Raw genomic sequence first — 23,807 nt, forward strand, 5'->3', positions numbered from 1 at the left:
AGAAAGACTCAGCGACGCTTGGGGTTGGGACTGAGGGGACAGGCGGGAGGGAAAGAAGGAAGATTTGGGACAAGTTGCATTGGGAACAGAGACTAGGGAGGGATTGATGTGTAAAAGAATGCCTGGACGTTAGGTACCTCAGACTGTTTGTCCATTTTATGACAAGAATTATTTAGATCTTATAGGATGGAAAAATCGAAAGTGCCATTTTCTGGCTATTTGGAACCACTGTCGAGTTTGTATTGGTGTCAAGCGGCATTGTAGAAGAAAATAAGGCATTTAGGTTTTAGGTCAGGTGTGAGTTGAAAAGGTTTTAAGTTCTTGAGAACACAGGCTAAGGGAGAAGAAGGAGGAATGGAGGGTGGAAGGTTACCCATAGTGAAGGAGGCAAGCCTGGAGAAAAGAGAGAGCAGAGACATGGAGAGAAGGAGTGGGGCGTGCTTGCCCCCAGGAAAGTGGAGAAGGGGTAGAGACATGGAGATAAGGGGTTGGGGGGTTCTTGCCCTCCAGAAAAGTGGGAAAGGGGTAGAGACACGGAGATAAGCGGTTGGGGGGTTCTTGCCCCCCAGAAAAGCAGAGAAAGGGTAGAGATAGGGAGAGAAGGGGTTGGGGGGTTCTTGCCCCCCCCAGAAAAGTGGTGCTTGCCGCTCAGGGTGAAGGACCAAGGCAGGTGTCCCTGTGTGGTCAGACACCTCTGATATGTGGGTGAACAATCAGGCAAGTGTCCCCACGTGATTAAACACCAAGGGAAGACTGTCTTCCTGAGTCCGTGACCGGCGCCGGAGTTTTGGGTCCAGGATAAAATGTGTCTCCTGTCTCTAGGAGAAAAGGAAAGGAACTGAAATTAAGAGAAGAGAGATTGAAGTGTGGCACCAAGATTGAAAGGAGAAAGAGGTTGAGGGATAGTGGGAGAGGTTAGAGAAGAGAGTAAAAAGAGGCTGCTTACCTGATTTAAAATTGGTGTGATGTTCCTTGGGCAGGTTGGTCTGAGGACCTGAGGTCGTAGGTGTATCTTTCTCATGGAGCAAAGAGCAGGAAGACAGGGGATTGATCTCCAAAGGGAGGTCCTCCGATCCAAGTCACAGCACCAAATTTCACTCGCGTCTGTGTGAAGAGACCACCAAACAGGCTTTGTATGAGCAACATGGCTGTTTATTTCACCTGGGTGCAGGTGGGCTGAGTCCAAAAAGAGAGTCAGAGAAGGGAGATAGGGGCGGGACTGTTTTGTAGGATTTGGGTAGGTAAAGGAAAATTAGTCAAAGGGGGTTTTTCTCTGGCAGGCAGGGGTGGGGGGTCACAAGGTGCTCAGTGGGGGAGCTTTTGAGCCAGGAAGAGCCAGGAAAAGGAATTTCACAAGGTAATGTCATCAGTTAAGGCAGAAACAGGCCATTTTCACTTCTTTTGTGGTGGAATGTCATCAGTTAAGGCAGGAACTGGCCATCTGGATGTGTACCTACAGGTCACAGGGGATATGATGGCTTAGCTTTGGCTCAGAGGCCTGACAGAGTTAACTTGCCACTTGAAGATGGCAGCCTGGAGAAACTTCCAGGTCTGCATAAGGGTGACATAAAACTCAGTGGTGGACCCACCAATTGATTCATACAGAAAAAGAAAATTAAGTAGTGGAACACAGCAGCTTCAAGTAAGTGAAGAATATTTAGGAGAGTGATTGTGTGCAACATGATTTACACAGATCTTAATGTCTCAAAATAAAATGAAACCCAGAATTTGACCTTTGTGGGAATTGTTAAAAATTCTTTAAAATGTAATTGGGTATCTCTTTTCTTCTTTCTCAGGAAGAAGCAGTGGGGGAGGCCTTTCCTGAGGAAAGGGATTATAGGAATGTTTATGAAGCAGTTGTAAATATTTTCAGAGAATTGATTGGCAAGCTATATTATACATTTGTTTTTTAACGATTACATAAGATCTGGCTGCAAGGGTCCTCTGAATGAAGTTAATGAGAAGTCAAGTATCAGTTTTTGTTGTTCTAGAACCCTGGGGTATATGTGACTCTGAAGCTTACAGGGCTCAGGAAATAGCATGAAGAGGCTTCTGGTTGTTAATTGACACTGATCCCCATTGTCCTTTTGTCCTCTCTGCTGTGGAGAACTCATCAGTTGCTCTGGCAGGCCACTGAGATGATCTCATCTCTCCCCTCTCTGCTGGCTCCAGGCTCAGCCATGGGAAACATTGGCACTTCTCTCAAGGCTGTGGTGCCAAGAGTTTAGCATCTGTGGGCATCATCCATCATTCAAGGTCTTGCAAGTAGCATGCCGTTTCTGAACCACAACACTCTTTGTTTTAATCTCAAACCAAAGGGATATAACCCCTGCTCCAATCCATCTCTTCTTCACTGTTGAGTCATTCTCCTCATTTATTCTTGAAGAACAATGGCTTCTAAAATCTTTCCTTGAACCTCTCAGGTTCATTGGATGTTCTTAGATCATCAGAGAGGATAGAGTGGTTTCCTGGGCTATGTTCTCTCTTTCTTTCTCATTTGGGACAAAGCCCTTTTGCTTCAAACCAAGCCTTAGAAATAAAGGTCTGATCTGGGATACAAGTAGGGAGAGAGTTCCTTTACATATTTTTCCGACAAGTCTGGACCTCTGAAGCGGAAATAAACATAATATATTTCTTCCTTTTATATTCTCACATTTATTTGGGGAGTCTATCTCTTCAATTGCTTATTCTTTAAAATATATCTGAGTCCATGATTTCAGGTACAACCTTAGTATACCATGTTCTTTTCCTATTTTTTCCATTGATTTGTTCTTCAGCTATATAACACACCACTTTCTAAATGAAGATGACTAAGATATCTTTAATTTCATTTGGTAGGAAAGCATCAAATCAGTCATAGTCTTAGGGACTTTGTTTAATCTTGTGCTTTAGTATTTAGAAAATGTGAATCAATAATTCATATGAAGTAATACATAAATATAAATGTATATAGAAGTGTATATATGTATGTATAATGTGTTGTATATATGTGTGTATAGTTTATTTTTGTATTTCTCATACAGAGTATAGTAAATTAATGTGACTTCAAACATGACTTTTATATATTTATGCATATAAATGTTTATAGTCTAGTATTTGAATAATTGGTTATAAACTTCTAATATTTAGTTGTTTTACATAAAACAGTGCTATATGCAGACAAGTAAAAAAATCGAATACAGACTTTTTTTTTTCTCAAATCTATTGGTATAACGCATATTTAATGGACCTTAAGAAATAAGCAGACTTACACTATCTGCACAAAATAGACTTTAAGTCAAAAACTGTCACAAGGAACAAGGAAGTTTGATTACATAATGATAAAAGGGTCAACTCAACATGAAGAGAGAATTAATTATTAATATATATGCACTCAACATCAGAGTGTCTAAATATGTAAAGCAAACATTGGCAGTTCTGAAGGGAAAAATAGACTGTAATACAATAATAGTAGGAGAATAAAATATCCCACTTACGATAATGGACAGATCATGTAGACAGCAAAATCAGTAAAGAAACAGCAGGCCGGGTGCGATGGTTCACACCTGTAATCCCAGCGGTTTGGGAGGCCGAGGCGGGTGGATCATGAGGTCAGGAGTTCCAGACCAGCCTGGCCAACATGGTAAAACCCTGTCTCGACTAAAAATACAAAAGATTAGCCAGATGTGGTGGCATGCACCTGTAGTCCCAGCTACTTGAGAGGCTGAGGCAGGAGAATTGCTTGAACCTGGGAGGCAGAGGTTGCAGTGAGCTGAGACTATGCCATTGTATTCCAGCCTGGGTGACAGAGTGAGACTCCATCTCAAAAACAAACAAACAAACAAAAACAAAACAGCAGACTTAAACAGCTTTATAGACCAAATGAACCTAACAGGTATGCATAGAACATTCCACCCAAAACTAGCAGACTGCGTGTTCTTTTAAAACACATGAAACATTCTCCAGGATAAATCATATACTAGTTCACAAAATGATTCTTAACAAATTTAAGAAGATTGAAATCATTCCAAATATTTTTTTCTGACTACAGTGGAGTAAAACCAGAAATCAACAACAAAAGGAAAATGGGACAGTTGATAAATACATGAAAATTAAACCACACTCTTAAACAACCATTGGGTCAAAGAAAAAATCATAGGGAAGTTAGAAAATATTTTGAGACAAATGAAAATGGAAACAAATACTGAAACTTATTTGATGAAGCAAAAGCAGTTTATAGCAATAAGTACCTACATTAAGAAAAGACATATTTCAAGCAGCCTAATATTACAAGTCAAGGAACTAGCAAAAGAATAAACTGCTAAGCTAAAAACTGGCCTAAGGAGGGAAAAAGTAAAGATTAGAGCAAAATATAGCAAACTGAATTTAATAGCACATTAAAAGAATAATATGTCATGACCAAGTGGGATTTATCATTGGGATTCAAGTATGAGTTAACATATGCAGCTCAATCAATGTGATATACCACATAATTAGGATGAAAGACAAAAGTCATGTGATCATCTCAATAGATGCAGAAAAAACATTTGACAAAATTCAGTACTCTTTTATGATACAAACTCTTAACATTAGACATAGAAGGAAATTACCTCAACACAGTAAAGGCCATATAGGACAAGCACATAGCTAATATTATACTCAGTTGTGAAAAATGGAAAGCTTTTTTTTCTAAGATCTGGCATAAGGCAAGGAGCCTGTTCACCTTCACCACTTCTATTCGATATAATACTGAAGGTCCTAGCCAAAGCAATTAGGCAAGAAAAAGAAATAAAATGTGTACACATCAGAAAGGAAGGAGCAAAATTATTTCTGTCTGCAGATGACATGATCTTATGTGTAGAAAACCCTAGAGACTCCACACACATACACAAAAACCTGTTAGAACTAGTAAATAAAGTCAGCAAAGCTGTAAGATACAAAATAAACTTTAAACAGTTGCATTTCTGTACACTAATAATGAACTGTCTGAAGAGAAATCAAGAAAACAATCCTATGTATAATAGCATCAAAAAAATGAAATACTTAAGAATAAACTTAAACAAGGAGGTGACAGACTTGTACACTGAAAATGGTAAACGCTGATTAAAGAAAGCAGACTCAAATAAATGGAAAGTCATCCTATGCTCATAGATTGGAAAACTTAGTATTATTAAAATATTCTTACTACCCAAAGTCATCTGCAGATTTAATGCGATCTCTATTAAAATCTCAAGAATCTCTAGAAATTTAAAAATAAATCCTCAGCTCATATGGAATCACAAAAGATTCTGAATAGCCAAAGCAATTTTGAGCAAAAAGAACAAAGCTGGAAGCATCACACTTCCTGAGCCATGTATGTTAATTCTCTGAGGCTCTCTGAGGTGAATTCTGAAGGAAGAAGTTCTTTAACCTGATGCAAGCGACATTCCAGGTGTTGGAAACAGGATGAAGGTGCCAAGTGGAGCAGCATCTGGTTTTCCTGGGTGCTCTGTGAGATCTGGATGGCTGGCACTCAGAATGTGGGAAGGGCCAGAGATTCTGGCAACTCAATCGGCCGACCCCTCTCTGTCCTACCAAGGACTCTGGACTTTGACCTGGAGACAGCCATTCACAGGTGGTTAAGGGGGTTAAATGAGGTGATAAATGTGATCTACAGTCCTGGAATCATAATTATATAATAATATAGCAACAGTAATAATAATAGCTGAAATAATAATAAAAAATAATAGCCAATCTTTACTTGCTATATGCCAGGTATAACTGTAAATGCTTTACCTGCATTCATTCAAATTCATTTAGTCATTACATCATTCTTGTAAAATAGATATTTTTATTACCTTGCCTTTCCCCCCCACTTTTTAAAAAGCAGTTAGGAAACTAAAACAATAGCTCAGAGTCAGACATTTAGGTCAAAGGGGGAACTGAGATTTGAAACCAGGAAGCCTAGAATTTGGGTCTATGTTCTTAATGTCTATGGAGACTGTCTCTTTGGAATACACTGCTAGTATATATTGAACAAGTGCTTATCCCCATCCTGGGGCATCTGCATGCCCCTAACATTTACCTCTTGATAGAAATGTGACACAGATTGATATGCTGGAGTGATAAATGAACTTTTTAAAAGATGACATCTAAAGGCTCAGATATGTTGTTTTGTGGGTCATTTTTAATTGATTAATGTTCTCTTTATAGATTGTATTCTTATTTTTTAAGTATTTATAAAAATAAAATAATTTTTTAGAGATGAGTCTTGCTATGCTGCCCAGGCTGGAGTGCAGTGGCTATTCACAGGCACAATCATAATTTACTGTAGTCTCAAAATCTTGGGCTCAAGTGATCCTCCTGACTCAGCTTCCTGAGTAGCTAGGTACCTAACACCATACCTGGTAGTAGATTTTATTCTTAATTGTCTATATTTTTCAGAAAGATGAGAGAGTGACATTTAGAATTTAGGAGATGTTTGTTGCTATATCCTCATATATAATAAGTTGATTGGCCTGTGGTTTTTTTTTTTTTCCCCTGAACCTAGCATATTGTTTGGTACTTGATACACAGAATATCCTTTCATTGTTTAATCGGTATTAGGAAAAAAAATGACACTTTTTCCAACTATAGAATTTCTTCCTAGAGCAGAATAAACTCCTTATGGATAGAATATGTAATCCTTTCATGGCTCCTCAGAAAGCTGCAGGACACTGGAATGTTTATAGATTGAATAACTTTTGTGCCACCAAATTAGAGACTGACTTTAGTGTTTTATTTTTGTAGGTGAAACACAAAGGTCTAATCAGATTTGTAAAAATTTATTCTATATATAAAGGGGCAAATTGATATACAAAATGCTGTCAAATATTTTGTCCTCAGAAGGCTTAGTTGGAATGTTGCTGCGTTGAGTTCCAAGTGTGCAAAGACAAAGTTAAACCTCCTCAGTAACACACAAGTGGTAGCTGAAAGGTTAGAATTAATCAGATTGGGAAATGAGATGAAAACAGTTGAGAAAAGCTGAAAATTAGACTTTAGGTCAATCGTATTGTTTGATGGGAGCTATGGTTGAGGGAACTTCTCTGAAAAAAGTGTTTTATGAGGAGATGAGAAAACTCAGCCCTCAAAACTGCGGAACCAAAGTCAGAGACTATCAAGAAGTAGAAGGTGACTGACACTTTCTAAGGATGAGGAAAAGTTTAGGATGATAAGAACCAAAGTGGTACGGCATAATTGGAACTTGAGAAAACTGATTTCACGGATGCATTGTTTTGCCCCCTTGGGTGACCTCATCACGTACTCTGAACATTTTTCTTCCCTTGACCTTCGCTGTTATCTTTTTTTCTGTAAGCCTTGTGTCATCCTGTGCCCAATGAACTGAGATTTGTCCCCTCCCCCATCAAACATTGACGTCAAGAAGCTGCAATAAAATACGTTTCTATTTTTTTCTTTCACAGATTGAAAATTCCTTAGTTAGCTTTTCTTATAAAAAGATAGGAGCTTTAAATCTAGCCTCTGCTAATTTAATGGGGATTACTATCTGTGGTGTGACACGGATCAGTTTTCCTGCCAGGAGTTGGCTTCTACTTTTAAATTCTCAAGCTTCTGGCTGATAAGTCCTAAGAAGTGCAGTGATAATCATATACTTCCACTTGATAGGGCCATGTGAAGACGCACTGGAAAGGATGTTGGATGTGAAATTAGTTTTCAGAGAGACAGAGGCAGTACTTTTCACTAAATAGTCTTTTCAGGGAACAGTGAGTTAGGAAATGCTAGCTAGAACGGGTTCATATTACTGTACTCTTCTGTGTATCTCCATCTCACTTTTGTTTTCGTAAAATGAAAGATGAAAACAGGTTTCTCTTTCTTCTCTGAGAATTTCACAAGTAACTTGCAAATTATATCCCTATGTCCTACAACTTCACCCCCAACTCTTAGTGAAAAATTAAAAATTGTTATTGGTGGGATTGGGCTTTAAGATTTCAGTTCTGATAATTTTATCATGCCACTTCAGAGCTGACGTAGCAGCTTTGTATCTGTTACTTCAGATGGCTAAGTGACTGCTGGAGCTAGAACTCACATCTGTGACTTTTAAGGCAGAGTTGATTTTTTTCCTTTTATTTTTGTTTTCTTTTTTTTCTTTTTTTTCTGCCGAGTTCTTTTCTAATGCTATTCTTTTTCACTTGAAGACAGTGGATTTTTCTCAGTTTAGTTGTAGTAAAATCTTCTGACTTCATGGTAACCGTGGGGTTATTGGGTAGAGAGTCATGGAGTCTGTTAGAAAGTCTGCTACTAGAAACTATAGAAAAGTTGAACTGGATTGCTTATGATTACACAGAAGAAGAAACTTGGAATCTAAATTGTGGCGGTTTAGATCAGATAATGTCAAAGGTCTCTTTTGGTGATTCTGATGGTTTTAATTGTTGTTATTACATGTCACAGATTTATTCATTCTGTGATCAAATCATGCTTCAAATCACATAACTTGTGAATTATAGTGCAATACTAATATATCTTCTAATGCTAATGAATATTCTCTTCTGATAGGAATATTGCAATGTCTGCTACTGTTAGTATTTGGACAGTGTTACCTTCCTTTCTCCTCCTCCAGCCTTAAATTGAACATGACAGATAGTTGATGTACTCACAACCAGCTTTCATTGTTGCCTTGTATATTTTGTCATGAAAAATACCCTCAGGATTGAAAAAAAAAAAAAAATCCCAATTAGAACAAGAACTCCCTTCAGCCAGCGGACAAATCTGTCTTACTGTGAATAAGAGAATATCAGCAAGAAATGGCCTGTTTTAGTGTACTGTCTGACTTTCCCTATCACACTTTTATTTTTATAAAATGAGAATTATAGATTACTTTTGCCTCTGTAAGAATTTCACAAATAACAACTTAAAAGGACAGTGTTCAAGTGCTGTCCTTATCACTGGTACTTAAGGAGGAAGAAACTCTGAGATTTGCTGGATTCAATATGCTGTTCAGTCTCTCTTAGATGCCATTTTCTGCTTTTTGTGTGTGTGTGAAAAGAATGATAATAAATCTGCTAGGCACTTAAAGTTTTAATTATCTGTAATGATAATTAATTGGCTAAATGAGAGATAGAAGTAGAACTTATTTGTGAGGTACACACACTAAGCATTGTTCTCTTTCTTTGTGTTACCCTTAATGGCAGTGAGTAATAGTAAGAACAGTTGCAAGAGCATCAGCATGTAGTCAATATAAGAATATCTGTGGTTTGAACCTTATTTATCTTATTTAAACAAGACTAACCCATTGAAGAAAAATAGACATATTGGCTTGTCTTGATTCTGGAATTGATTTACTTTATATTTCCCCACAAATATATATAATTATACTTAGCTAATATTAATTGACAAGATGGATTACAGTGCATTTATACTTAGTGAGATGTAAATTTGATTTATTTTGAGGAAGATCAGTCTAGATTAGACTATCATGGAAGCTCTGAGAAAGCCACAATGTTGTTCCCAGATATTTATCTGTAGTAAGTTTGCATAGATTCACTGTATCATCATCTCATTAAACAACTAAATTGAAAATCCATTTATTATTACTTACTATTGCTGTTTACTGTTTAGAAAACATATTTTAGTAATAAAAACTTTGATTAAAAAGAGCAAAAATGAGTAAATTATGAATAAATGTAAGGCAGCCAGTCTTTCAAAACGTGAGGTCTCTGGAGGAAGAAAAAGCAAAACTACGTAGCCCTGTGGTACAATGATTAAAAATAGATGTTCTTTATTGTTAGGTATAAATCATAGATGATAATCAGCTATAAATGATTCAATTCAGTAACAGTTATTTGGCATATTGTGCTTGGTGGTTGCATGATCATAGCAGTGCTTTGAATTTTCAACACTGTTTATTTTCAGAGTGGTTTCTGTAGTCTCAGTGGATTATTATAAGCAGTCGTAGGAGGGAGAAAGGGATGCTGAAGTATGAATAAGTGGAAGCACAGAGGTTAAGTAAATTGCCTAAGATATTTGCTACTTGGTGAAGGACTAATATAAGTGCTTTTTCCATATCTGATTATTCACACCTGCATATTTGAACCTTTACAGATTCACAGTAGCAGAAATAAATGTCAGAAAAGAAGAGGCATAAAGCTGAGAAAAAGAACAGTGAGTGCAGCAAATGACCTCTTGGTTACAGTTTAGACTTCAAGATGCTGGGTTTTTAAATGTCACTCTTTCACTGGGTGCTTAGGTAAACTATTGTGAAATAGTTGAGGCCACTGTTAAGTAGTGCCTAAGACCTTAGGCAAATAAGTTAGTCTTTCTGTTCTCATTAAAAACTTTGGAGTTTGCCTATCTTTAATTCAGTTTCTCTAAGACTTCAAAGTTGTTGAAGAAGAAAAATTAGAAATGACTAATTGATTCAAAGTAAATATGGTAAATTCACGTTCACAACAGCTAACAATAGCTATTAATAATAACTGTCTATCATACTGCTTGTTGAAAGATTCCTATGTTGTATGATAAAAAATCTGAATGAAAATAGTGTAGTCTTTAAGATTATTAAAAAACCTGATAATCTAATTAAAGAACAAATGCCAAGGTAGCAGTATTGACATAGAGAGTGGATGAGGCTAGGATGGAAGATAAAAGGAAAAGCAGGTAGTTTTGGTGGCCGTCAAAGGAAGTCAGCAGTGCTAACTCTGTTGACTTAATCTTGTGGAGTAAGTTTACCAAGAAAGTGTGGCTCTTTTCTTCCTTTGACAGGTGTCTCTAGATCTGACTTCCAGGATGAAAAAGATTGAGGAGTAGCAAATGATTAAACTATGAAAAGCTTTAGACTTGCTAGCTCCTCTGTATTAATTAAAGGTCCTATACTTATTCAACTAATTTGACTGCATAATTAATCTGAAGAGATGTAATATTATAAATCTATTGGCAGAGTTCTTATAGAAATGTATGTCCCATGTCCCTAAAGTAAACTATCAATAATTGTGTGGGTTTTTTTTTTTTTTTTTTTGAGACAGAGTCTCGCTCTGTTGCCCAGGTTGGAGTGGAGTGACATGATCTTAGCTCCCTGCAACCTCTGCCTTCCAGGCTCAAGCAATTCTTGTGCCTCAGCTTCCCGAGTAGGTGAGATTACAGGTGTGTGCCACCTCGCCTAGCTAAGTTTTTGTATTTTTTGTAGAAATGGGGTTTCACCATGTTGCCCAGGCTGGTCTCAAATGCCTTACCTCAAGCACTTTGCCTGCCTTAGCCTCCCAAAGTGCTGAGATTACAGGTGTGAACCACTGCGTACAGTCTAAACTATTAATAATTGTATTTAATATTTATTATGTGCTGCATGCCAGGTATATGCTAAATGCTTTATATGATATATCTCATTTATTCCCAGAATTCATTGAGATAGCTATTATTATTATTTTCCTTTTGTAGGCAAAGTCATTAGACTTATGGGAGTTAGAAACTTGCAAAAATATTTTTAATGCGTGTTTTAGGAGTAGTACATTAAAAATCCACAAGAAATATGAGGTTTTTGCTAAAATAGTTATTGCTGTATAATGCACATGAACATTGTTTAACAGTTCAGGATAGGAATGAAGAATGATGTGATGTATGGTGATTAATTCGGTTGGAATTGTTTGCCCTTTTTGTATCGGTTGTAACAATTTTTTGAACTGAATTTTCTTTGAGGCACCACCTTTGGAATCAGATCAGAATTTGAGTTTCAGCTTTGCCATTGGTTAACTGTTAACCAGTTAACCTTTTTAATTAGGTTATTTAAATGCACTGTGGCTCAGTTTCCTCATCTGGTATATGGGCATAATCCTTTCTTCCCTCACCAGTCTACTATAAACACAGTTGATCCTCATTATTCATGGATTCAATATTTGCAAATTTGGCTACTTGCTAAACTTTATTTGTAACCCCCAAATTAATACACTCAATGCTTTCATAGTTATTTGCAGACATGTGCAGAGTGGTGAGATATTTGAGTCACCCAACTACATGTATGAACAAGGTGACACTTTGACTTCTTATTGCTTTTCTCATACTGTAAACAAATGTCCTTTTGGTGGCTTATTTAGTGCTATGTGTTTAATATTTTAGTTATTTTTTGGGTGATTTTGCTGCTTAAAATGGCCCTCCAAGTACAGTGCCAACGTGAAGGCTGGTGTTCCTAGGTAGGAGAGGGCTGTGCTATGCCTTTCAGAGAAAATACATGTGTTAGGTGAGCTTTATTCAGGCATGAGTTATAGTTCTGTTGACCATGAATTCAACATTAATGAATTAACAACATATACTAAATCAGATGTCTTTAAAGAGAAATACACTTAAACAAGGTTAGGTGTTGATTGATTGACAAAGGTGATGTGACCAGAGGTTCTCAGGAACCTAACCCTATACTTTCCATAGGAGTGATGGTCCAGTATTCATTAATTTAGTGTTTGGGGTAAATTCATATAACACAACTACTGTGAATAACAAGAATGTACTGTGTTTGTAAAGTATCAAGCACGGCACCTGGTATATACCAAATATCCATTATATTCGCTTTCAACTTTTTCTTTCAGTTTTCCTTCTGACTTCATGGAAACACGTGGGAAAGAGATGGGAATATTCTTTATGATTTTAATTAACATGGCAGTGAACACTCTGAAATGGCATCATTATATTTAGAAGACAAGATTCACAAACACAGTCTTCTCTTTTTTAGCTTTTAGAGTTCTTTATAACAACATATCATAAAATATTACCTTTTATTAAGTTATAGTTAATCAACTTAAAATACAATTTTGGACACTAAACAGTCTTCCAAGATAACTTTATTTTATTAGGAAGTCAATATTTTTGGCTTTGTGGGCAATGCGGTTTCTGTTGCAACTATTCAACTCTGCCATTGTGGTGTGAAAGCAGCCATAGACAGTAGGTAAATGAATGATCGGGACTGGGTTTCAATAAAACTTTATTTACAAAAGTAGGCGGTGAGCTGGATTTTCCCTGCAGGTTGTAGTTTGCTGGCCCCTGATTTAATGTACTGTAGGGTCTTGGTTTACAATATTATTATTTATCATATTAGGCCAATGTCTGATTCTGAGTATGCTAGATGATCCATAGACCACTGAAAATAAACAGTTTTCCATAACTGTGTTTTTCTGTTGGTTGTGCTGATAGTGATAATAGCTTTAATGAGCATTTGTTACATGCCAGGCACTGTGCTAACCACCTTATACTATATTTTCTCAGTATTGCCACAGGATTCTTGGGGTGTCACTTCACCAGCTGGAAACCCCTGTGGCCAGTGGTGCCTTTTGGCCTGAGTTTTGCTCAGGCCCACCAGGCTTGTTCTGCCTACTCGGCCTGGCAGGCTGCGTTTGGCTCACTCTACTGGCCTGGGTCCCGTGCTGGCCAAGGGCTAGCCAGGTGCAGAGCAGCAAGGGGTGTGTGAGTGAGCATGGGTTTGGGCTACCATGCACAGCCAGGCATGACAGCTGCGGTGGGGTGGGCAACTCCAGGTGACAGCATGGGCACTGGTTCCCTGTGAGGCTGCAGCTGAACCAGGCATGCCACAAGCAGCTTCTGCACTGGCACCAGGGAATAAAGTGGCACCCAGAAGCTTGGAGACACCAGGAACTACAGAGCCCCAAAGAGGCTGTCACAGCCTTGACTGGGGAGCTCCTAGGTCTGGGATCCCCAAAGGGCCACAGTTCTTCTCTCCTTCTTGTCACCCGCAACATGGCAAGCAAGGGGCATGTTTCAGCCTTGTTTGTTACAACTCTTTTAGCCCTGCCATTTGGTGGTTCCTGAGTTCTTGTCCTATGTCCAGGAAGAATGAGGTATGCGGACAAGTGGAGGGTGAGCAAGGTGAAGAGGAGCTTTATTGAGCTACAGAACAGCTCAGAGGAGACCCACAGTGACTAGCTCCTCTTCGCAAGCAGGGTGTCTCAGCTACTGTTCACCTCTCAGCAGAGAGGAGACCCTGGAGTGGCTCTGCAGCTGGACATTCCCCATCTGTTAGAGTCTGCTGAGTCCAGTGCTTTTATGGGCCTGGGACTCAGCCAGCCAGAGGGAGGAAGTATGTGCTGATTGGTCAATAGGAGGCCATGGGCAGTCCCGGAAAAAGCACCACAAGTTCCCACTCTGGCCCACTGACTGGCAGCCCAGCCCCCAGGCTTCAGAGCCTCCCTGGCTTGAAGGTGGGGCTTTGTGGGACCCATCCCCTTCTGTCCAGGAGCCTCTCTGCCTCCTGCCACTGTTCTGGGCACCCAGGCTGTTTGGTCAAGGAGTGCCTGCAGGCCAGTGCCGAGCTGCCTTCAGCCCATGCCTCAGTCTTTCTCCTGTGCTTGTTGGTGGCCAAAGTCTGGAGGAGGCTGAGGTGTTAGGAGGCTGATGTGTCAGCACAGTGCCTGGGCTTAGCCCCTACCTTGCTCTGAGATCAGAAGGGGTACCAGGAGCGGGGAGAGGCCAGGGGCAGGGGGAGCAGACATCTCCACACCTGTAGGGGAAGGGGTTTCTCCTGAGCCCCTGAGTGTGCCAAGACGCCCTGGTCCACAGCCATGGCTTGGGCAGCTGCAGGTGTGCTCAGGATGGTGGAGCTCCTGCCTACTCTGGCCCCCAAGAGCACAGGGAGACTTGGGTCTGCCTGGGAGGGCAGGGCTGCTGCCTCCTCCTGCCCCAGTGACTCCATAGAATGCACAGCCTGTTCCGCACTTCCCCCACAGTAGCCGGCTTCATGGCAGTGGTCACTCCAGGGGGGCTGCCGCTGCCATCAGTATAGCCCTTAAAGGTACCTATTGTGATTGTTATCTCATTTTTTTAGAGACAGAAACTAAGGCCTAGAGAGGTGAAATAACTCACTCAGTGTCATAGAATTAGGAAGTGGTACAGCCTCGTCCTAGGACAGTTTTGACTGTGTAGCCAGAATGCCACATTCTTTGCATAATCTTTTTTTATTTTCTCATGTTTTACTGATTTGGGGTTGTTGATTTGAATGTTAGAAGTTCATTGTACGGCATCTTTAAGGTTTTCTCAAGAAAAGCATTATATTAATTCAGTAAATAAGTAGATGTGTGTGGATTTTAGCTCTAATTCTTTAATTAGTTTTCAAAAATTAGCTTATTTTTATTTCTGGCTAAGTTTTCTAATGTATTTTAAAAGAGAAGAGTCTACCTAAATGTGGGGCTTTGCTGCTTTACATTCTGCTGGGAGATTTGATTTTCTTCATTGGGTAATTTGGATGTCTCATTTTGTCCTTGTTTCTTTACTATCCTGATTAAAGGATTAGAAAGCCCTTTTCCAGGTTGGAGTCACTAATACTATCTTGCACAGAGCCATGTACTGGGTTTCAATAAAACTTTATTTACAAAAGTAGGCGGTGAGCTGGATTTTCCCTGCAGGTTGTAGTTTGCTGGCCCCTGATTTAATGTACTGTAGGGTCTTGGTTTACAATATTATTATTTATCATATTAGGCCAATGTCTGATTCTGAGTATGCTAGATGATCCATAGACCATTGAAAATAAACAGTTTTCCATAACTGTGTTTTTCTGTTGGTTGTGCTGATAGTGATAATAGCTTTAATGAGCATTTGTTACATGCCAGGCACTGTGCTAACCACCTTATACTATATTTTCTCAGTATTGCCACAGGATTCTTGGGGTGTCACTTCACCAGCTGGAAACCCCTGTGGCCAGTGGTGCCTTTTGGCCTGAGTTTTGCTCAGGCCCACCAGGCTTGTTCTGCCTACTCGGCCTGGCAGGCTGCGTTTGGCTCACTCTACTGGCCTGGGTCCCGTGCTGGCCAAGGGCTAGCCAGGTGCAGAGCAGCAAGGGGTGTGTGAGTGAGCATGGGTTTGGGCTACCATGCACAGCCAGGCATGACAGCTGCGGTGGGGTGGGCAACTCCAGGTGACAGCATGGGCACTGGTTCCCTGTGAGGCTGCAGCTGAACCAGGCATGCCACAAGCAGCTTCTGCACTGGCACCAGGGAATAAAGTGGCACCCAGAAGCTTGGAGACACCAGGAACTACAGAGCCCCAAAGAGGCTGTCACAGCCTTGACTGGGGAGCTCCTAGGTCTGGGATCCCCAAAGGGCCACAGTTCTTCTCTCCTTCTTGTCACCCGCAACATGGCAAGCAAGGGGCATGTTTCAGCCTTGTTTGTTACAACTCTTTTAGCCCTGCCATTTGGTGGTTCCTGAGTTCTTGTCCTATGTCCAGGAAGAATGAGGTATGCGGACAAGTGGAGGGTGAGCAAGGTGAAGAGGAGCTTTATTGAGCTACAGAACAGCTCAGAGGAGACCCACAGTGACTAGCTCCTCTTCGCAAGCAGGGTGTCTCAGCTACTGTTCACCTCTCAGCAGAGAGGAGACCCTGGAGTGGCTCTGCAGCTGGACATTCCCCATCTGTTAGAGTCTGCTGAGTCCAGTGCTTTTATGGGCCTGGGACTCAGCCAGCCAGAGGGAGGAAGTATGTGCTGATTGGTCAATAGGAGGCCATGGGCAGTCCCGGAAAAAGCACCACAAGTTCCCACTCTGGCCCACTGACTGGCAGCCCAGCCCCCAGGCTTCAGAGCCTCCCTGGCTTGAAGGTGGGGCTTTGTGGGACCCATCCCCTTCTGTCCAGGAGCCTCTCTGCCTCCTGCCACTGTTCTGGGCACCCAGGCTGTTTGGTCAAGGAGTGCCTGCAGGCCAGTGCCGAGCTGCCTTCAGCCCATGCCTCAGTCTTTCTCCTGTGCTTGTTGGTGGCCAAAGTCTGGAGGAGGCTGAGGTGTTAGGAGGCTGATGTGTCAGCACAGTGCCTGGGCTTAGCCCCTACCTTGCTCTGAGATCAGAAGGGGTACCAGGAGCGGGGAGAGGCCAGGGGCAGGGGGAGCAGACATCTCCACACCTGTAGGGGAAGGGGTTTCTCCTGAGCCCCTGAGTGTGCCAAGACGCCCTGGTCCACAGCCATGGCTTGGGCAGCTGCAGGTGTGCTCAGGATGGTGGAGCTCCTGCCTACTCTGGCCCCCAAGAGCACAGGGAGACTTGGGTCTGCCTGGGAGGGCAGGGCTGCTGCCTCCTCCTGCCCCAGTGACTCCATAGAATGCACAGCCTGTTCCGCACTTCCCCCACAGTAGCCGGCTTCATGGCAGTGGTCACTCCAGGGGGGCTGCCGCTGCCATCAGTATAGCCCTTAAAGGTACCTATTGTGATTGTTATCTCATTTTTTTAGAGACAGAAACTAAGGCCTAGAGAGGTGAAATAACTCACTCAGTGTCATAGAATTAGGAAGTGGTACAGCCTCGTCCTAGGACAGTTTTGACTATGTAGCCAGAATGCCACATTCTTTGCATAATCTTTTTTTATTTTCTCATGTTTTACTGATTTGGGGTTGTTGATTTGAATGTTAGAAGTTCATTGTACGGCATCTTTAAGGTTTTCTCAAGAAAAGCATTATATTAATTCAGTAAATAAGTAGATGTGTGTGGATTTTAGCTCTAATTCTTTAATTAGTTTTCAAAAATTAGCTTATTTTTATTTCTGGCTAAGTTTTCTAATGTATTTTAAAAGAGAAGAGTCTACCTAAATGTGGGGCTTTGCTGCTTTACATTCTGCTGGGAGATTTGATTTTCTTCATTGGGTAATTTGGATGTCTCATTTTGTCCTTGTTTCTTTACTATCCTGATTAAAGGATTAGAAAGCCCTTTTCCAGGTTGGAGTCACTAATACTATCTTGCACAGAGCCATGTACTTGGAGGATGTTGATTTCCATTTGTTGAATGAATACTAACTTAGCTTTCTTTTTGGTAATGTGTCAACTATTCTTCACATTGCTGTATCTAATATCTCTGAGTACAGTTCTCAGAGTTTGCAGAAAGCTTGACATCAGAAATAAGATGGTGGTGGAAATGACTAGGTTGGTGTGAATATTGAAAAAGTGGGCTCATGCTTTCAGAGTGGAGATAACTTGTTCAGCTATTGCACTGCTTTCCTGTTTCCCTTTTTATATTTAGTTGTCACTCTAAACAACTAATCAGCTTTGCATCAGCATTTTATTTGGACTTAGTCTGTGCCCGATACAATTAGGAATCCAAAAATAATGATCCTTGTTTTCTTAACACTCAAAGTCTCACATCAACTTATAAATTGTCTTAATATGTGCTTATCTACTGATTAGCATAAATTAAGTGCTTTAATGGAGGTATTATAACAAGTGCACTGTAGGAGCATGAAGGGAGGTGCAGCTGACTTCCCATTGGGCCAGAGGAGGGGATCTGTTATGAAGTGAGTGGTTTTTGAGTTGAGAACAGGAGTGTTCTATGTAGAGAAGGCAGGATTGGCCAACATCTCTGGGAAAGAAGACCACAACAGCAGGAGAGAAGATGAAATATTATGGGAATGATATGAATTCTGTTTTGGCAGGAAGAAGGTGGGGCAAGGGGTCAGCTTGGAAAAATAGGTTGGAACCAGATTTTGAAATGCATGTGGTGATAAGGGGGACTTGAAATGCTTTCATTAGGGTGTGACACAATCAGAGTTTTATGAAAATAATTCTGGTGACGGCATGAAGGGGAGGAAATTGATGGGAGAGTAAGTAATGGGTTGTCCATTCTTCTGCCTTCCAGCTTTCTCCTGTGCTTCTGGAGAGTATCTAGAAATGAAGAACCAGGTATGCAGTAAGTGTGGTGAAGGCACCTATTCCTTGGGCAGTGGCATCAAATTTGATGAATGGGATGAATTGCCGGCAGGATTTTCTAACATCGCAACATTCATGGACACTGTGGTGGGCCCTTCTGACAGCAGGCCAGACGGCTGTAACAAGTAAGAATCCAAAGCAGCCTTTGGCTCTTAACTGAATATTTGAGAAGAAAGTAGTTGCTCTTTTCCAGAAAGAAGATGAGGATAATCTTGGTACTGTTTGTGGTGATAGATAAGCTAATTGCAAAGAATCATGTTTTTTGGACAGTCATTGCAATGAGTTTTCATGAGGTTAAAATCATTGCCCTCAGGTTATAATAGACACTGTATGCAAAAATGCAATAAAGCTGTTAGAGAAGCAGATTAATTTTTCTCATATTTATGGCTCATATTATGGCTACAGTTAAGCCGCTGGTGTTTGTACTAACCTTTTTCTGATTTTTAACAGATACTTTCAGGTTTTTTTCTTTTCCTCTGACAGGAAGAATTAATAACCTTCATTTAGACACTTGATTATCTCCTATATAAAAGAGAGTGGGTTAAGTACCTAAGGTGGAAAGCACCTTTGCTTAATTCCTACCTCTTTTATAGGGGATTATTAACTTTGCATATCACAAAGCTGGCGAAATGTTAAACTGTTTTGAAAAAAACAAAACAAAATGTTTGTCTTTGAGCTATATCCCTTCCTGTTATCTTGTATTAACTATGTAACATTTTCTTTCATATGGATTTGCTTAGGAGAATTCAACTTTAGGGCTCTGGCTACCCCCTGACAAGAGTAGCCACTCAGGAACCCTACATTTTTACCGTAAGCTAAGGATGCTGGGGAATTATTTAGCTGTGTTGAAAGGCATATTCATTCCCTCCCTCCCTTCCTTTCTTCCTTCCTTTCACTCTACCTTTTTGCCAAATGACACCAATTTCTTTATTTTAATCTCTCGATAATAGGATTATTTCCTTGAGAGAGTGTGTGTTTTCAGTAAAAGAGTTCCTTAGATGATGGTACTAGTAGGATGTTGTGGGACCTCAGATCTTTGTTTTGGTGGCCAGGAGATATTGACAAGACTTCTTTTTCTGCCTGGAATAGTTTATGTATAAAAGAAATTGAATAAGCAGAAGTTTTTCAAGGTAATGTCTTCTAGTGTGATTTTCTCGGTGTAAATTTCAGTCTGGGCTGGCTTGGTGGCTCATTCCTGTAATCCCAGTACTTTGGGAGGTCGAGGCAGGCAGATCACCTGAGGTTGGGAGTTCAAGACCTGCCTGACCAACATGGAGAAACCCCATCTCTACTAAAAATACAAAAATTAGCCTGGCATGGTGGCAGGTGCCCATAATCCCAGGTACACAGGAGGCTGAGGCAGGAGAATCACTTGAATCCTGGAGGCAGAGGTTGCAATGAGCTGAGATTGTGCCATTGCACTCCAGCCTGGGCAATAAGAGTGAAACTCCGTCCACGCTTGCATACTCTTTATTTCTTTTTAATTGGTTGGGTCATATAGGAGATGTATGTTGAACTTTCTAAAAAGTCCGAGCTTTTCAAAATGGTTATATCATCGTAGACTCCCACCAGTAGTATATTTGAGTTCTAGTTATTCTACATATTTACCAACATTTGTATTGTTAAGTCTTGTTTTGTTCTAGCCCTAGCCATTCCAGTGTATGCACACGTGTGTTTGTGTGAAATAATATCTCCTTGTTTTAATTTGCATTTCCCTGCTGGATGATAATGTCAAACATGTTTCATGTGTTTATTGTTCATGTGTTTATTCACTTTTGTGAAGTCAAATTGTTTTATCCATTTTCTACTTTTTTTTTGGTCATTTGATTATTAAGCTAAAGGAGTTCCTTGTACTTTCTGAGCATGGGTTCTTATGTGTATATATTTTTATAATAAATATATAGTATATGCACACACACACACACACACACACACGTCTCCATGTGTGTAACACTTCTTCCCAGTTTGTGGCTTTTGCCTTTTTTGTTTTCTAAATAGTGTCCTTTGAAAAGCAGAAGTTTAAAATTTGAAAGAATACAATTTATCCTTTTTTTCTGCTGTGGTTATATGTTAGGATATCTTTGCTAACCCCAGGTTGCAAAGGCCAGAAATTACTGTATGCATCCTTATGGTAACATAGAGTTATTATTGTACCTTTATATAATGTTAAATTTTACAACAGCATAGTTACATCTATACCCTTATCTTCACACTATTGCCATATATTTAGAAACATGTTATAAACTGTACAATACAATGGTATTATGTTTTAAATAATTAGTTGCTTTTAAAATAACCTTACAAAGATTTAGGGACTCAAAAGCCAAGTCCATCACTGATAAGTTCATTTCATATGACACACAACTTCCTAAAAAATTAAGGTGAAAAAATATAGCTTTATATGTTAATCTACATATTTATCATTAGTGGTGCTCTTTCTCACCTTCTATAGATTTGCCATGTGTATAGGTTTACAAATAAACTGCAGATGTCTGAAAGAATAATTCCATCTAAGGCTACTAAAGTTAGTTATCTATTTGGTAATCAAATTTTGGGTGAAAAATAACAGTTTCATAGCAGATTAATCATATAACCTTAAAAAGATTTAGGAAGTTATTTGCCATAAGAAATGAACCTCTTCTCAGTAATAAAGTTGGCCTTTGAGTTCTGGAAAAGCTTCTGGTGTTTTCTGCTGTGCTTTGCTGATGGAACTGCTTGTGAATCTGAGTTACGTAGCTTTGTGAACAGAAGAGGTTTCAGAACATTAATGTAAAGTGCCTCTTGGTTTTGTTTCCGCAGCTCTTCTTGGATCCCTCGTGGAAACTACATAGAATCTAATCGTGATGACTGCACGGTGTCTTTGATCTATGCTGTGCACCTTAAGAAGTCAGGTTATGTCTTCTTTGAGTACCAGTATGTCGACAACAACATCTTCTTTGAGTTCTTTGTAAGACCTTTTACATTCTGGAATTTACTATTTAAGGGACATTCATGTAAATTTCCCTTAGTCAGTTGTTGCCATTCTACTTTATTCTCCCTCAGTTTTGTGTGTGTGTGTGTGTGTGTGTGTGTGTGTGTTAATTGAACCTTTTGATGTTAAAAGAAAACTTAAATTTTTTTCTATAATATTTTGTTTCCTGGTTAATATTATTTCTTTACCTCCGAGATCTCACCTTGCAGCATGACACTGGGCTTATTTAACTTTTAGTTATGCTCATTATATAACCATTTGGTTTTGAGTTTTTGTGTGACAAATATTTCTTCCAAGATTCATGTTTACTTTACCTTTTTGTAGCTACAGATAGTATTCTGTCAAAACTGTGTTTTTTAAACCAATTTTAGTTTTCACTTAAAAGTTTTTTATCTTTGCAATTTCAAATATTGTTTGCTAACAAGAATTATTTAAGTGCATTTACAAGAAATTTTTTTTAAAAGTAGAAGTGGCTGCATGTTTCTGATTCTGTGAATTTTGTACAGTCTAAAAACGTCAATGAATGGGATATTGATGTCTTTGAAAAAAATTAAATAACATTACAGAAGATAAGATAATCACCTAACAAAATAAGCTGTTACCACTAAAGTTACTTAACTACTATTAATAAACAGTATCTAATCTAGCAAATATTTATCATGACACAAATGCTTGAGCAAATGTTCTCAGATTGACTTCTCACACCAAACCAAGTGTGTGTTGTGCTTATAAATGGGAGACTATCTTGAAAAATGTTTCTGCAGTCCAGATTTCAGAAACAAATGCACTGAACATTTTAAAACAAATTTGTGTTGTTGGAAATGGGAATTTCTAAATCAGAAGTTTGGTAGCAAGAGAGATTTTTCATGAAAATATGAGCTTTATATTTGAAGTCAAGAAATTCTGGCTGTAGTCCCAACTCTGCAATTGTTAACACTGTGTTATTGAGCAATTAAGTAAACCTTCCGGCACTTAGCATTCATTTCTATAAAGTAGATTATGTGACAATATCTTTCAAGGAGTCTCCTAGTACTAATATGTTTTGATGAGTTTAAGATGTTAAGCAACATTCAAACAGATTTATGTTTAAGCTGCATTTTGTTTGCAAAATCCTTCTGGAAGTGAACAATTCCGTTTCGTTGGACATTTTTGGCAACATTGCTAAAACTGAAATAAAGTTAAGAAGCAAAGCAGTTATCTATTTATTAGAATAAGTGTTTAGATTTGTTTTGCCCAATAAGTTCTTTGAGATATGTCAATAAAGTTTCATTACTTCCTTTCAGCGATGCCTTTGTTCTAGTTATAATCTGAAAAGGGATGGCAAAATCATGTTCCTTCCTCTATTGATGTTGCAGCTTTAGAGGTTGCAATTTACTGATTCAGAAGGTCAAAACTTCATGGTCATCATACTAATGGTTAATGGAAAGGAAGTGTTTGCAGATTGAAATATGCTGTTCTCTGAGAGTTGTACATATGGGCATTACATAATTAACAACAACAAAGTATTTAATTTTGGAACTATATGAAACTTTCATTCAGCCCTTCTGTTTTTGTTTTTGTTTTTTTTTTTAAATAATGATGAAACTGAAGCCTAGAGAGACTAAGTGATTAGACTTAGGTTTTACAGGTCTCCAGAATGCCAGTAGAATGTCAGGATAACATATGACATCTGCTTTCAGTGATTAAAAAAAAAGCTTTCAGCTTATCTACACATTGACCGTTAAAGGTATATTCAGGGTCCATATCTGCTTTTAATTAGGTTAACACTTGCATTAGAATGGTCATTATGCTTATAATATGAATATGACACTTAAATTCAATTAAAGTAAGTACTCTCAGTAGCTGATGTTCTCTGGCATTTGGATGGCAATAGGGTCTATTTTTTAGTTAGTAAGTCTTTAGGGAATAGCTCTTAAGGAGAGCATTTTAATGTTTGTAGATTGGTTGGGAAGATGAGTGAAGAAGCAAAATGATTTAGAGATGAAAGAGCGAGCCATTTCTTTTGGTGGGAATATAGGTGATGAGATCTTATTTTAACTCTAATCTGTTGCTGTTTTGCAATATTGGAAAGGTGGCCTAACTTTTTGATGTCTCTGTATTCATTGTAGACCTGGAAAAGTAGTGTCCCAACTCCTTGACATTTTGGAAGAATTGCCTGGAAAGCACAAGGTGTTTGGTGTTAAAGATATCTGTAGTCATTTGAATTGGCATGGCA

General features: G+C 39.2%; 1 protein-coding gene across 2 annotated transcripts in view; it reads left to right on the forward strand.

Moving 5' to 3' along the window:
* KIAA1324L (KIAA1324-like ortholog) overlaps positions 1–23,807 on the forward strand; it is a 209,114-nt gene that overhangs the window by 98,732 nt on the left and 86,575 nt on the right. Inside the window, exons 3-4 of one of the 2 annotated variants that reach the window (XM_011996055.1) lie at positions 18,551–18,746; positions 21,421–21,568. In XM_011996055.1, coding sequence (XP_011851445.1) covers positions 18,583–18,746; positions 21,421–21,568 — 312 coding nt within the window. In that variant the 5' untranslated portion in view covers positions 18,551–18,582. The remainder of the gene's footprint in view (positions 1–18,550; positions 18,747–21,420; positions 21,569–23,807) is intronic. The other variant, XM_011996056.1, reaches the window with a different exon arrangement.

The sequence above is a fragment of the Mandrillus leucophaeus genome, unplaced genomic scaffold (assembly GCF_000951045.1).
Source record: "Mandrillus leucophaeus isolate KB7577 unplaced genomic scaffold, Mleu.le_1.0 Scaffold50, whole genome shotgun sequence".
Classification (NCBI taxonomy): Eukaryota; Metazoa; Chordata; class Mammalia; order Primates; family Cercopithecidae; genus Mandrillus; species Mandrillus leucophaeus.